At 38.8% G+C, this 16,081-nt stretch overlaps 1 protein-coding gene across 1 annotated transcript in view; it reads left to right on the top strand.

The window, feature by feature from the left end:
• NALCN (sodium leak channel, non selective) overlaps positions 1–16,081 on the top strand; it is a 332,353-nt gene that overhangs the window by 221,781 nt on the left and 94,491 nt on the right. The window contains exon 15 of the mRNA XM_012644439.1: positions 3,002–3,076. Within this exon, the coding sequence (XP_012499893.1) occupies positions 3,002–3,076 (75 nt within the window). The remainder of the gene's footprint in view (positions 1–3,001; positions 3,077–16,081) is intronic.

The following is a 16,081-nucleotide window of genomic DNA, read 5'->3' as shown; positions in this document are numbered from 1 at the left end:
TGATAGCTGCAATTTGTTGAGCTTTTGTTGTTATAGCCATAATATTTTACAAACGAGGGCCCTGAAACTCATTTGTTGGCTAGTGGTTGCCACGTTGCTCATAGCTGGCAGAACCTGTTTGCTACTCGAGGTCTCTGACTCCAAGCAAGTTCTTTTCCACCAGTCTGCCAACCTATGTCTGCTTAATTCGACTGTTAACTCTGTTGCAGTGAGTGCGATTTTGTATTTAGGTTTCCAACCAGGCAATGCCTGACACATCGATGGAGTCCAATCAACTGTTTGTCGAATTTAATCGAATAACACAACCTCACTGTCCTTGAGTAGCCTGCCATCTGTCTGGTTTGGGGAAAATAATTAAAATTAAAATGTCCTGCCAATCCAGAAAACCTCTCCATAAAGGCAGAAGAGAAAGAGAACAGTTTTATCATGGGGCAGGCATGAAAGCAGACTGCATGCACCTCATGGGGAATGCCCTGAATCTCACCCTTTTGTATCACCACATTCCATGTATGTTCTCGAGATAAAAATAACGAGTACGCAAGTAAGAAAACTTGACAGCACCATTTGTTAAATATAGTTCATCCTAAATCCACCTGGTAATTGAGGTGGCCATCTGTGGTAGCTGACTGCTTTTATCCAAAGGAAAATTAAAACTTCTCATATCTCCACGACAAGTAGGTAGCTTTACAACTTGAAGCCAGACATCTAAGTTAAACTCCCACCCTCCACCCAGAAGGGGAGATAGAGGCATTATCTTCCTTGATATTTACATTATTTCAAAAAGACAGCCCTCAGGCCCTTAAGGAAAATATCCCTGGGTTGTAAAACTGGTGAGAGGCTTATTTAGCTTTTAAAAGTATTTATATACATCTCAAAGGGAAAGAGACAGAATTTACAATTATACCTCTTCTAAAGGAAATGCTCTAAGAAAAGGGAGGGAAAGAGCCTCCATTTCTTTTCTTCTTTTGTTTTTTTTCCTCTTTTTTTCCTTTTTTAGATTTGTGTTTGCACATTTACTGGAGAGATAGGAAAACCTGTGTCCTAAATTAGGACACAGAGCAAGGCCTGCTCGAGTGCCCAGGAGTCATAGAAGTGATGTAAGATATTACATCAGTATCAATTACATCAATATCTTACATCACTTCTCCTGTAATATCTTACATCACTTCCTCCTGGCAGGAGGACACTGGCAGATGACGTCTCAGAATCTGGGGTGAGGACTCAGGGGAAGGTGGATTCCTCCCCTTATATTACTTTTTATCGTCAAGGTTATAGGAAGACAGCTAAACTTGGAGTGAACTATAAATTTTCCAGCTTAGAAAAATGCCGGTTTAGAGTGCGCCTGATGCCCAGATGCGGTGTGGCAGATGGGACGATGTCAGTAACAACCTCTGGTCCTGTGTCTTCTTTAAGTTCTTGTGAGATCCCAAAGGACATGGCTTTTAAAAAGAAAGGTGCTGCCACTTGTCCCAAGCCAAGCATAACCTGTCACAATGTAACAATGTTTATGTACTTGGAAAAGAGCTAGACATTCAATTATGCCCCATAATCTCTCTGGTACTTGAAATTCGTGGGTTAATTTCCTCAACTTTCTAACCTTCATATTTATCCATCTAATATTAACAAATGCAAATAATTTGTTAAGAGGGAAATCAAAAGGAAGAATATAAATTAGGAATGAAAAAGATAGTCAAATGAACGTAGAACTTTGGAGAATTCAAAGTTGAAAAGGGATTAGAAATTTAAATGTTTTTTAAATTCTACTATTTTGTTGTTTTCTTTCTCTTACTTTATTTACCTGTTATAAAAGGTCTTTTTTTTTTTTTTTTCTAATTTGGGAAATATCATGAAATACAGAAGGGGGGAATTCATTATTTCCCTACAGGGAGGTAGGCACCATTAACATTCCTAAAGTAACTTCTTCTAGCACTTCCTTTATTATTCTTTTTTATACATAGTTGAATTTCTACCATATATACTCCTGTTTAATATTGTAATATAAGCATTTTTCAATGCTATAAAAATTCATGAGCACACTAGTTATCTATTACTATGTAACAAATTACCCACACATTAGATGCTAACCATCAAATAGACATTTACTGTCTGAGTTTCTGTGGGTTAGGAATCTGGGACAGGCTTATCCAGGTGTTTCTAGTTCAGTGTCTCATGGGGTTGCAGTCGAGATGTTGGCTGGGACTGCAGTCACCTTCCAGGCTTTCCTGGGGCTGGAGTACCCACCTGCAAGATGGGTCACTCACACGGCCGTTGGCAGAAGGCCTCAGTTCCTCACTATGTGGGCCTCTCAACATGGCGTGCTCACAACATGGTGTCCACCAGAGCAGGTGATCCAAAAGAGAGCAAGGTGAAAGCCACAGAATATTTTAGTGCCTAGACTCAGAGGTCACACATAATAATTTCCATAACCTACTGGTTACACAGGCCAAACACTTCTAGTATAGGAGGGGACTACACAAGGGTGTGAACACCAGGAGCTCAGAACAATGGAGGCCATCTTTAAGACTAGCTACCACATAAGAATTTTTAATGGCTGCATGAATTTAATCATATAAATCTCTATAACTCTATTAACTACTTATGCAAAGTTGGATATTATTTCCAGTATTTCATTATTACAAAAAAACCCTTTAATAAGTACCTTTGTCTATTAAGTTTTTCATCAATACTTCAGATTACTTTCTTAGGATATAATCTCTGTGGTGGGATTGTTAAATGAGGAAAAAAAATTTCTTAATTTCCTTTTAAAATTGGTGTCATAAAACAAATTAATATTTTAAATTGTTTAATTAACACATGAATTTCCTTTAATGTATTCGTGATAAATACCTTAAAATGCCTATGCAATGAGTCACAACTGCATGTTTATTTTCATTTAACAAATTCTGTATACAATATATTTTAGGTACTATACTATATTATATATGATATTTTGATAATTATGGCATGTGGGTTTTTTCATTGTTATTTAACCATTTTATAGATCCTCCTGAGTTTGTTTGTTGCTGTTATTTTGGACAACTTAGAACTTGATGAAGATCTAAAGAAGCTTAAACAAGTAAGTAATGTATGGGGCATTTTTAAAATCTGCATTTAAAAAAAATAAGAGCAAAACATATTTACAGGTAATATGAAAAGAATTTGACCTTCAAAGTAAAAATAAAATAAAATTTAATCAGTAAAGGCAGTTTGACTGGACAAAATGATGTTCTTTTAGTTTAATTTTATCTAATATCAACAAAGGAAATGTTCTGTTATTCTATAACCATCCTAGGAATAGTTTTATATGATTATTTTTGAGTAAAAGGAAAATGGGCATAAGTATAGTAAATTGGATCTGGAGACCATTCTCCTTCTGCCATTAAATGATGGCTGGAAATGAAATGCCTCAGGGCGGGATTGCCATTTTGCATAATTACATGAAATATTCTTGATCATCGTTATAAAAATATTAAATATCAACCTCCCTGACCTTTAGACACCAAAAGAGAATTTCTTCTAGGTGCCCATAGTGATTATAAGAAGTAGAATAGAATAAGTGATCCCATGTGCACCCAATTATGTATCAAAACAGACAAGGTGTCATGATGGGTAAAGTTGTACCCAGAAAATGGACCTGGACATGTGTGAAGGCATGTTATCAGTGGCAGAGGATTATCAATTCATGGCTTCTGTTGCATAGAGGATACTTGGCTTGAATATTTGGCTCTGTCAAAAAGGAGAGACCCTTTGAGAAGCAGAACTGGTGAGAGAGGGGAACACTGAGCGAGACGTTCTTGGACCATCCTCCCTAGCACTGCGAGAGGAGTTAGGTTGGTAACACACAGAACCAAGGCTCTCAAACATTCTATTGGTAATTATATGAAGGCCACACACATTCAGGATTTTTAAAATTTGTCTATTTTTAACAAAGCAGAAAACATAACCTATTTACATTTAAATTTTTTTATATATCTAATGGTCACTTGAGGTATTTTATTACTCCAAAGCCTATGCTTTTAACCAAGGGTATCAATAAGAAGCAAACGTATTTGTTATAAAGATTACTACTATAAGCATATCAAGGAAGATTATAAGTTCTTTACTGTCCTTCAGCTACACAGGCAGATGGGTATCTCTCTGGTATGCTGAGGATGGTTTCTTCCAGATCTTTTCACTTTATGGTAGCAGGGATAGGTTCTTCAAATGAGAGTTGGACAGTTCTTTCATGCTGTTGATGAAAACACTTTATGTGGCTTCTAGTTGTAAGAAAAATATGTAATGGGTGAGTTCAAAATTCAAACTGATCAATTATTTAATTACACATGACCAATAACTGTATAACTGTATAATATATATTATATATAATAGCTGTATAACCACTTTCGACTATGCTTTACAAATCTGGCATTTAGCTATAGATTTTCCTTTATACCATGTTTATTATGCATAGATTTTGAATATCCCCTGATTGAATACATTAAAATGTATACTCTATAGATAAAATGAAAAATATTCTATTTTTTCTAACTGGCGCTACTGCCAGGTTTGGCCAAGTGAAATACTATATAATTACAGCCCACATTTGTAAAATAGTTTTTATTCTAAAAACCAGTAAAATAAATTGATAAGTAGCAAATTTTTTCAAGTTTATTAATCCAAACCTAAGAATATTTTGCAGTGTTGATTTTTTCAATATTTTAATTTATTTATATGTATACATATATATGTATAGTAGCCTATTTAAACTTTTTGTCATTTATATATCTAATGGTAACTTTAGGCACTTCATTTTATTTTTATCTGACCCCAAGTGAAAAACCAATGATAAAAATCAGGACTTTAATTAGCATTGACTTTCTTCCTGGACTATAAAGTTTTAATAAACTATATGTCTCTTTTCTTTGAGTATGTATCATTAGTTATAAAATGGCTTTTATTTAATCACTTGATAGATATTAGTGATGCCTTGTGTTTCTGGAAATTGTGTACATCAGAACTGATTATCCAATTATGCTAGCCTACAATTTGGACTATGTTCTTTGAATATTTAGAGACATTAATATTAGAGCATTGAAAACTCCAATCATAAACAAAGCAGCAAGTCCATTTCCATTAGTACTCTTTGCTCTGTTCTTTATTTGTGATTGGACAGAAACTACACATCTGTTAAATTCATCTGTTAATTTCACACTTGAAAGTATTGAACTTGAAATTTATTTGAGCAAATATTATTATGCTAAGTTAAAGTGTTCCTAATTAACTTTCTTTCATTTTTGTATGAGAATGTTTTGTTTTCTTCACTATTTTAAAAAAATTGTGTCATTTTTCATATTCCCAGTTTTCCTTATTTTCAATGATCTTGGCCTTTAAGTTAGGGCTCATTTGCATACTTTGAAAAATACACACACACACATGAACATGTATGCACATCTGTGCACTTTTATACATACAAACGCGTAATAATGGGGATACCTGAAACTTTAAACTGTTTTTACAGCTTCTTTGAAACCTCCAATAAAAATATTTAATATTACCTTAAATATTTGTTTAGTTGTCCACGTACAGATCCAGTCCTTAAGATTTAAATATATATATACTCTATTTTTACTATTTCCAGATAGAGAATAGAATGGAGGAAATGCTAAAAAAAAAGTATTTGATTTTCTTAATGTTTCAAGCTCCAGAAAGCACTATTGCAAAGTCCATCTTTGTTCAGTTCAAACTTTTTTCATCTTTCACTCTCCTACCAATCAGTCTGTAGGTTTTCATAGCTATAGTAATATTTGCTGAATGCTTGCTCAGTGCCAGGTGCTTTATATTTTCATGTATTTTTCAAAACAATCATTCATTGCAGGTATTATTACTATATTCATCTTACATATGAGGAAACTAAGGCACAGATAGGTTAAGTAACTTGCCTAAAGTCACACAGCCAACAAATGCCAGAACTAGAATTTGAGCCCTGGAAATTTGAATCTAAAGCCCACATCCTTAAACTCCAAACTATATTGAACCAAACTAAAGCTATATAAATGCCAAATATGAGTCACGTAGGCTGTGCAGACTCACTCATAGGATTATTAATTATTTGTTTTTAAATAATGATGTTATAGATGACAAAGGCATCCCCGTGTTCATCAAATAACTGTTGAGGTGAGGGACAGTTTTCTGAGGAATGCAGGTGAACTAAACAACCCAGTCATTAAAACTATCCGAAATAGTTCTTTGTTTCCCCTCAAAACTCAGATGATCTAATCAGAGCCACTGGAGTTACCGCTTTGCCACGTGATGGCGGACACCACTCAAGGTGTGTCTTGTCTTAGTGACCTTCTTGAAGTAATGAGCCTCTTCAGACACATACATAATATGCTTGCAGCGTATTAGCATTTTAGCGAGGTCTCCAGAGACTTTTAAAGTACTTTATTATGATGTGTTAAAAATAATTGTGGGAAAATATAAAAGTCGGTTCATAGATATTTTTCAAGAGTGATAGAAATCAGTACCAGTTACTTCTAAAATGGGGGAGTTGAATGTAAAGCACTCAGTAGAGCTCAGTAGAGGAAGACAAAGTAGTTCTCATGCGTGGGAGCAGAGAGGCCACTGTTACGCTGGATGTGATGTGGTGGCAGAAGTTAGAATGGAGGAGAAGGAGGAAGTAAAGAAAACACCAAAGGTATGAAATTAAAGGAAAGAATATGAATATAACCCAGTGATAAAGGCGTAGGAAAGTGACCAAATCCAGGGTTAAGAACATAATAAAGTCAGTGGCCAAATGTCAAAGGACACTAACTTTCACTTAGAAGGCCCCTGAGGACATTATGGCTGTGGGGTCGTATCCTCAAGGAGAAACTCGGTACTCTATATATTTTCCTGTGTGATCTCCGTATGCTTTAGGGGTTGGTGTCTGGCCAGAAACTGCTCACTTCTAGGGATCCTCCTGAGAAGCTCTGGAGCCACTTTTAATACTTGAGGAAACCTAAAAGGAATTGTGCATTTACCCGACATAGCCCCCATATGCTAACTAAAATGTCAAGCTTAATATCTTAAGCTGGAAATCTGTAAATTCTAGGTGGCAGCACTGCTTCCTTAAGGCTAAAGTTCTGAAGTCTCTTCACATATGCCTTCCTTTAATTACAAAAAAAAAAGGCAACAATGAATTTCTTTTTGCTTAATCGAGGCATTTGGGAGGGGGAAAAAGGGTTTTTTTTTTTAAAGATACAATCCGGAGGGGAAAATAAAAGGGCTTTTTGCAGATGCATTTTGAGAGGTTCTGATGTAAATGCTTATTCCCACCACCTCTCTCCAGGATATCAGCAGTGTGTGCCCTGATGGTCACTAATGTGGCTTTTCTTTTGTCACTCCTTAAAATAATGTTCCAAAAAGTCACCCAAATTATACATCCACATAAAATTACCCCTGTTGCTTTCCCTTCGTGTTATGTATAAGATGCAACCAATTCCTAGCAGCCGTAGAACAGCAAGAGTCTTTCCGTAGCTGCCATAGTTTACATGACCCCATAGCTAATGAAATAGAGACCACGCTTCTCTTTACGGCATCCGCAAAACACAATACAGTGATCTGGAAAAAATATTTAAAATTGTTTTTAAAATCGAGATCTAAAAATTGACTAGAAATGAGATTGCGAATGTGTGATTGTGGTGAGCCGCTGAAAATCCGAATCAGTTGGTACAGAAGCTAAAAAACCCTTGACCTAAAACTATCCTCCGAACAGTAGTGATAGATGATGACCTTGAAGTTCAAGTGATGTGGAAATAACCCTGGGGAATGTAGATGGAGTTTTGCAAATTTTGAAAATGAAGAGAATTCTTGCAGCTTTAATGATTTTTGCAAATTCAGTTCAAGAAATATATAAAGGGTGTTCTTTTAAGCAGTATAAAATTCATTAAGCTATGAGGGAAAAAAACACAGAAAAGCCTTAGGGAAAGAATCATTGAAAAGAGAAATACAGATAGTCTGTTTAGATTAAATTCAAAGCTATGAAATTAAAAACTGTTTCCCCAGCTCTGTATCCAGTCTTATTTGAATCCTGGTTCAAATTCGATGACATTTGGTCTGTGATACAGAGTCCACTGCATAGTGGTAGGTGGATATATCAGGAAGCTTCTCTCTCTTATTGACTGTGATTTTTTAAAAAATAAAAACAACAAAAATCTTATATTTTTTGTTAAAATATGAGCTCCAGGTTAATACTTTGTTTAGCCTTACCCTGTGTGATGGTTAATGTTATGTGTCAACTTGCCTGCTCTAAGGGATGCCCAGATAGCTGGCAAAGTACTTTTCTGGGTACATCTGTAAGACTGTTTCTGAAAAACACTAGCATTTGAATTGGTAAAGTAGAACAGATCCCGTCTCCAATGTAGGTGAGTATCACCCAATCCTCTGAGGGCCCAAGTAGAACAAACAGGTAGAGGAAGATTGAATTTGCTCTCTGTCTGATTGTTGAGCTGGGTAAATGATCTTCACCTGTTCTCAGGGCTCCTGGTCCCAGGCCTTCAGACCTAGACTGAAACCTACACCACTGGCTTTTTGGTTCTTGGGCCTTCAAATTACACCTCTGGCATCCATGGGTCTCCAGCTGACAGATGGCAGACCGTGGGATTTAGCAGCCTCCATAGGCACATGAGCCAATACTTTAAAATAAATAATTAAATATATTCTATCGGTTCTTTTTCTCTGGAGAATCCTTCCTAACACACCCTGAAACTCTCATTTGCACCTCTATTTCGCCTGCTGTATTGAGCCTATTCCAGATTCAGGCTGGTAGCAAGGAGAGAGGGGTGCCGCTGGGGGATGCCATTCAGCCATTCAGCTCTGGTTGCCATCTCATGATCTGGTTGCCTTCGCTCTTCTCAATATTTTGTCAATTTCCTATAAGGGAACTCAAACTTACATACTTTAAAAGAGAGTGATGGAACTGCTACAAGAACAAATGCTACCTACTGAAAACTACCTTGTGCAGGCACTTCATATTTAATTATCAAATTTAATCCTAAATATTAAAGATAACATTTAGGGCAGTTGATGTCTTGCCCAAGCTCACACAACTTATAAGTACCTGGGTTGGGACAACACAGGCTCTCTGGCTCTAAACCAGGTCCTTGCCAAAAGATGCCGTGCTGCCTGCTCAGAGAACTGGTTCCTTCGTTTATAGTGAAAAGCATGTCTAGGAAGTGGATTGGGGGAGATGCTCATCCAATTTGTAGATCAGCATATTCTCTCCCGGTGGGTGCACAGACAGGAAGCCAAATTATAATCAGAATATAGCTTAGCAAACCGGGAATCGGCATGGGATGGGGTGAAGGAGGATTGTGCGATTCAAATACACAGTGGCATAGGCTGAGATCACCTGAGATATCCATGGTACAGTTGAGATATTACTGATCCAGAGACTAAATCGACCCATTCTGTAAGCCTAGGGTCTGGATACTCAGCTGCTGTGCTGCAGGTATTGTGTTAGGGGCAAGGGACATACAATGGCCAGAACGCTGTTTCTACCCTCAAATAACTTGTGAGCTGGTGGGAGAAAGTGACATGTAAACAGGCACTTTTGTTTCAACAGTGATCATTATAAGGGTTTTTGGAAGCACACAAGAAACATACCTAATGCAGACTATGAAATCGGAGACATTTTCTCACAAGTATGGTGTAGACTGAAATCTGAAGGCTGAGTAGTGCTTACCCCCCTGAAGGGAGTTGGGGGAAAATGGCTTGAAGGAGGGCACTCAAGACCAAGGGAACAGCAAATTTTTCTTTAATGGAGAAAAAGCATAGTGGCTTTTTGGACACAAAAAGTTCACTGTGGCTCAAGGGTAGAGCAAGAGAGAAAATGGTGAGCCAGAAAAATAAGCAGGGACCAGTAGATGGAATGCTGTGAGCAGCACTAAGCATCTAGACACTATCCTGATGACATTTATGCCAAAGAGTGGCATAGTCATACCTGCATGCTGGCTTTGCTGTGGAATGAACTGGAGGGCACCCAGATTAAAGATAGGAGCATTAGTTCTCTCGGCAGGCGGTGACGGCAGCCTGAACTAAAGGAAATAGAGATAAGAGAATACCAAGGGGTGGTGGAATACGGAGGAAAGGACGTAAGAGTTGGATGTAAGAAGTGAAAAAACATAGGGGATGAGGGTGTCATCCAGGTTTCTAGATTGCCCTAGGTGCACCAAGACAGAGAATACGGGATAAAGAAGAAATAGGGGGTTTGTTTGTTTTCTTTTGGGGAATGGAGGTTGGTCATATTTCCCATGAGATGCCTAGGAGATACCTGTGAGACCATGTCTATGGATATATAAGGTTTAAAGCTTAGGTTCATCCTGGAGAGGAGCAAAGTCAACAGGCAGATGGTAATTTAAAGGAAGAAAATTCTGACACATGCTACAACATGGATGAACCTTAAGCACATCATGCTAAGTGAAATAGCCAATCTCAAAAATTCTATATGATTCCACTTATATGAGGTAGCTAAGGTAGTCAAATTCGTAGAAACAGAAAGTAGAACAGTGGTTACCAGGGGCTGGGGAGAAGGCTAGAAGGGAATTGTTTAATGGGTACAGAGCTTCAGTTTGCAAGATAAAAAAGTTCTGGAGCTTTGTTGCACAACAGTGTGAACGTAATTAATACTGCAGAACTGTACACTTAAAAATGATTAAGATGGTAAATTTTATGTCATGTGTTTTTTACCACAATTAATTTTTTTAAATTTAAAAGTGGTCATCATATTAACAATAAGGAGGAAGTTAGTGATGGCAGTAAGACCTGGCTCAAGGACTTCGATGGTGCAGAGGATGAGGAATGAATGATAGCTGGAAAAGTGAAGATGAATTGCCAGCTTTTCCTGTTAAACTCCTCATACTCTAAGTTTCCAGAAAGACCACCTAGTTGCTGATTGATTCTTAATTTTTTTGGATATGTTAACAATACTTACTACAGTGCTGCCCAATTTTTTCCATTGTGGTATGCATGGAGAATGATACAACACACTGAAGTCAACAGGGGGGAACCACAGCAGCTGGAAACATCAGATATCTAGGACTCCTGCCGCTCCAGGAAACACTCCGCTGCCCAGGAGGTAGAGGATCAGTCCCCTGAAGAACCTATAAATCATTAGTGGCTGAGAATTGGGAAACTAAATTTCACTCAAAACCGTTGATGCTACCCAACTCCACTTGATGCAACTCTCTCAGTCTTTTTAGTCAGAGATGACTCTTGTTGTCAATTTACAAATTATTGCCCATAACTTTCCATGATGTAAATCTCAAAAGGTCATCTTTGATAGCATTTGATCTGCTGTTTCTGAAACAGCTCCATCAATGTTAGACTTACGTTTTTATAATACATTTTTATGTCACACTAAGATAGGAACAGCAATAAAATTGGTTCAAAGAAATGAAATAGCTAAGATCGAAAACTGTTTAGATCAACATTTAAGCCAACAGGTCACAACCGATGCTCAGAATTTGGAAATATCAATTATCAGCATGAAGACAGTAGCCCAGAAATCTAGAAGTCAATGCAAAAAGTGGAAACAGCCAACTGGATTTTGGAAGTCAAACAAGTACCTGTTAAAATTGATGTCCTCCTGATATGAGTTGAATTGTGTCACTCAAAAAGATATGTGGAAGCCCTAACCCTCAGTACCTGTGAATGTGACTTAATTGGAAATAGGGTCTCTGCAGATGTAATCGAGTTAAAATGAGGTCATTAGAGTGGACCCTAATCCAATGGGACTGGTATCCTTGTAAGAGGAGAAGAGACACAGACCCAGACACACAGGAAGAACGGCATGTGGTGACAGAGGCGGAGATGGGAGCGATGTGTCTACAAGGAACACCAAGGATTGCCAGCGTCACAGAAGTTAGGAGAGATCCATAGAGCAGACCTTCCCTCCGAACCTCCAGACAGAGTTTAGCCTGCTGATATCTTGATCTTGGAGTTTTAGACCCTAGAATTGTGAGATAATAAATTTCTGTTTTTTTAAGCCACCCCGTTTTTGGTACTTTGTTGCTGCAGCCCTGGGTGACTAATACATCTGAGCCTTGTTCTGGCCCCGAGAACAAATGATCCCATCTAAAGCTGGGAAGTGACACAGCTGAGTGCCTGGGACAATGGGAACAACGGATGCACCCTCAGAATTGCAGGCCAGATTTCACCAACCAAGAGGAGCTTTCTCAGCAATGGGAGTCATTTTCTCCTGCCTTTGTTTAATTACGGGAGTCAAAGAAATCCCATATTGGTGAATGACATAAATTTGAGACTTTCTTGGAACAAATTTTTCGTAAGTCCTTCCAAAATTTCATTTCATGATTGACCTGGGCAATCACAAATTGTTCAAGGGATATTGTTTTAGAAACTGTGTTCTTTGCCTTATCAACTGATGCTCAAGGACTTTTTTGTTAGCTTAATCTCTTGCCATTGAACAAACATGAAGCTACATGCCTAAGACTGTTCAAGTTTACATTGGTGAGTTGTTGATTGTTTCATTCTTTAATTGTGCTGATTCAGAATTCCATTCATTGCAGTTTTTCACAGTACTCTGCAAGGTAACGCCTCATTTTAAAACGTGGCGTTTGGAGAGGAAACGTGTCCGTACAGGCAGGGAGGAGGGGAGAAGATCACACCGTAGCTCCACCTGAACATAGCCCACTGCTTAGCGATGGCGATACTGTTTTATTTTACTTCATTTAATCAAGAGAACAAAATTTTTTAAAAAATGAACTCAATGCACTATACCATTAAAAGCAAGGATGATAATGAAGAGCAACCTAACAGCAGGGTTTTTTTGTTTTTTTTTTTTTTCAGATTCTATAACAGGCAATGGGAAACTGAATTGCTGTGGCTCTAAGAGTGTGACAATTGGTTTCCAGTTTTATGCAGTGCCTGACAGTTGTTCAATCACAAAAAGGCTCTTTTGTAGCTGTGTTAAGATCTGTTATGAGGAGTTAGGATAGTGAGTTTCACCCTGTGTAGCCTAAACACTAAACATGGGCACAGTGGAGGTGTCACCCCTGCCCTGATTCCTTTGGGGCTCAAGTTTCATACTGCCCGTTTGGTCCTTTTTTCTGAGTAGTTCATATACTTTTCCATTCTCCCCAAAGCATTTTCACTATCTGCTTATTCATTCATTCCTCAGGTATTTGAGTCCCTACTATGTGCAAGACACTGGGCCGGGGGTGAGTGAAACAAGAAGAAAGAAATGAAGTTAGGGAGTTGGACATAAATCAAATAATTAAAACAATTAATAAATATTTACAAATTAAGATGAACTTTCTTCAGAAAAGAGCACCTTCTCGAGAGAGGAGTTAATAGAAGACCCTGACACCAACAGGGGCAGGGGGTGAGGAAGGAGAAAGTGACAACAAAGCTGAGTTACGCAGAGAGAGCATCCTGAATCCATGGAGGTGTTGGAGGGAGGACAGCAGGCGCACTCCAGGGAGAAGGGGCAGTCTGAGTGCTCCCAGAGGTGAAAAGGCCAGGTTGAGTGTATAGAGTAAGTATAAGAATGTAAACAGCACAGACCGTGCAGCACCTTCAAAAACACAGTAAGAACTTTCACCTTTAACCTAAGAGCAACAGGAAGCCACTGAAGGCTTCTAAGCTGAGAGTCGTGGCAAACCAGAGAGCTATTTAGAAAATAAAATCAAGGGGGACTTGGTGATAGATTGGATTTAAAGACATGAGTGAGAGCATCTCAAGGGTGACTCCTGCTTTCAGGTTTGCACAGTTGCATGGGTGACAGTGCCATTCACTGAACCAAGAGACATGAGCACACAACCATACATGATGGAAAAGAGCGCCAGCTCAGTCTTGGGCGTGTTGAGTTTGTGATGCAACACCTTAGATGAGATGCCTAAGTAGTCGGTTGCATGTGTAGGTCTGGAGTTCAGGGAAGCAGACTGGTTGGAGATATAAATGGGAAGTTCAATGTTATTCTCAATTATAATATTTATTCAGTACCTACCACATGCCAAGCACAGTTTTAGGCACATGGGATAAGTCAGTGAACAAACCAGACAAAAATCACTACCCTCTTTGAGCTTCAGTCCTGGTGAAGTTCTCCATATTTACATAATCATTGGAGTCGTAAATCTGGATGAGATTGTATAGGGTGGGAAGAAAAGAGGTACTGGAGCCTTGAGGAAGAGCAGCATTTGATCGCTGCTGGTGCTTTGCCCTTAGGGTAACTCAATTAATTTGTCTCTGTTTTTCCCCTTGTGTATTCTAACTTCGATTCTATTACAAACACTCTCTCTGTCTCAAGTTCAAACCCCCAACGAGAGAAGATCTGATTGGTCCAGCTAATCAATATCACTCCTTTTAGGCAGGAATTTTATCTCTAACTGCACCACAGTGCTGGTTGGTCTTACAGAAAGTCCCTCTCCTTCGTCAGGCTTCTAGCTCAAGCAGCTTAATGAGGATGATGGGTCACTTGGTACCATATGGCAATTTATAAGGAAGGAATACCCTCCTAAAAAAGGCCAGGCAGACATTCCCAGAACTCAACTGCACCTGACACAGAGGTTTTGTTTATCCATTGTATGCCGCCAGAATTCAAAAGTCTAGGCATAGCTAACAGAAAAGAGAAGCTAAAGTAACCCAGCCCCTCCCCAGACACCCATCAGGAGAAAGCAGATGTAAGTGCTGTGTCCCCCGCAAGTGCTAAACGAGTATCATCCCTCCGCCTCCCCTTCTCCTCCACACTCTGCCGGTTGCACGTCTTCACATCACTCTGGTTCTCATCCTGCCTCTGCTTTGTGATATGCAAAGATGGAAGGCAAGGGACACAGGCACAGTGAAAAAGAAGAGCAGGAGAAAGGGAAGTTAGAAGGGACCTTGCCAACATTTTCCTTCCAGCAGGTGGTTGATGGAAGAAAAGAACTAAAGCTTCTCTCTCACTGACAAGCTATGTGAATTTGGGGAAATTTCTTCCCCTCTCTTTCAGTTTTCTCATGTCTGATTTGAATATCTTTAGATCTGGTGAGTCCTCTTTAATTTGATGACATAGGTCCTAACTCTTACATATTGTCTTATACGATTGTTTTATACCATCTGATGCATTTATATCATCTTCCTGGTTCTATAGGCATTTATGCCTGGCCCCTGCACTGGACCCTAACAAGCCCTTTCTAGATCTAAAATTCTCACCTTGGAAAGAGTCATGAGCTGGTGTGATGGGGGCTGTATGTAGCTTACACACTGTTAGGCCAGATCTGTTATTTATGTGTCTGCTCTGATGGGATTCATGCTGTATGGGTTTTTTAATATATACATTTCTAATATTGCCCCGGTTCATTACTGTGAATTTCTGCTCTGAAACCTCACCAGCCCCACAAACCCCAATCCCCACTGTAGACAACATGATGGTAACCACCATTATGGGGTGACAGCCAAGCGATGAAGAAAAGCTGGACCAATGATGTACCTGACTTGTGTTGCAGGGTCTGGCACTAGAGCAAGGGCCACTGGGCCCTAGGTAAGCATTCTCCTCTCAGGATAGTAAGATTCTGTCAACACACATAATTCTCCCTTAATGAAAATCTTGGTTGTATTAATACATGCTGTCAGACAGCATTGCTTCTTACTTGCACATAGATAAAATAAAAGAATAAAAGTCCAGAAAGTGGTAGCATCCCTTCCTTGCCATTTAGCTAATTAACTCTCAAAATTCACCACTTTCCTATGATTTTTCACTCTAAAAGTCTAGGAAAGGGAATTATATGACTACCTGGATCCTCATATGGCCTTGAAATATTTTTAATTGGGTCATTTCATCTTGTTCTATATTTGTGGCTAAAATCTCAGAGCTAACTGCTTCCCTTTCTAAGGTGAGCCAATAGCAACCAGGGCCAGAGTCCACCTTCCAGAGAAAACCAGCAGCTCTCTTACCCCAATTATCTGCCTGGTTCGCCACTCCCCAATTGATATAGGGAGAGCACTGCAGGTGTGGCAGAATCATCTAGAGTGCAGTGTTTGTGTAGAGAGATTATTCCTGCTCTGCTCAAAGCTGGGGGAGTGGATGGCTTCAAGAGACTCTCTTGTAGGAATAAGAGGTACCAGTAAA

The sequence above is a fragment of the Propithecus coquereli genome, unplaced genomic scaffold (assembly GCF_000956105.1).
Source record: "Propithecus coquereli isolate 6110/MARCELLA unplaced genomic scaffold, Pcoq_1.0 Scaffold212, whole genome shotgun sequence".
In the NCBI taxonomy this organism is placed as follows: Eukaryota; Metazoa; Chordata; class Mammalia; order Primates; family Indriidae; genus Propithecus; species Propithecus coquereli.
Note: the sequence above shows the minus strand (reverse complement) of the source record. Positions and strands in the feature narration are given on the sequence as shown.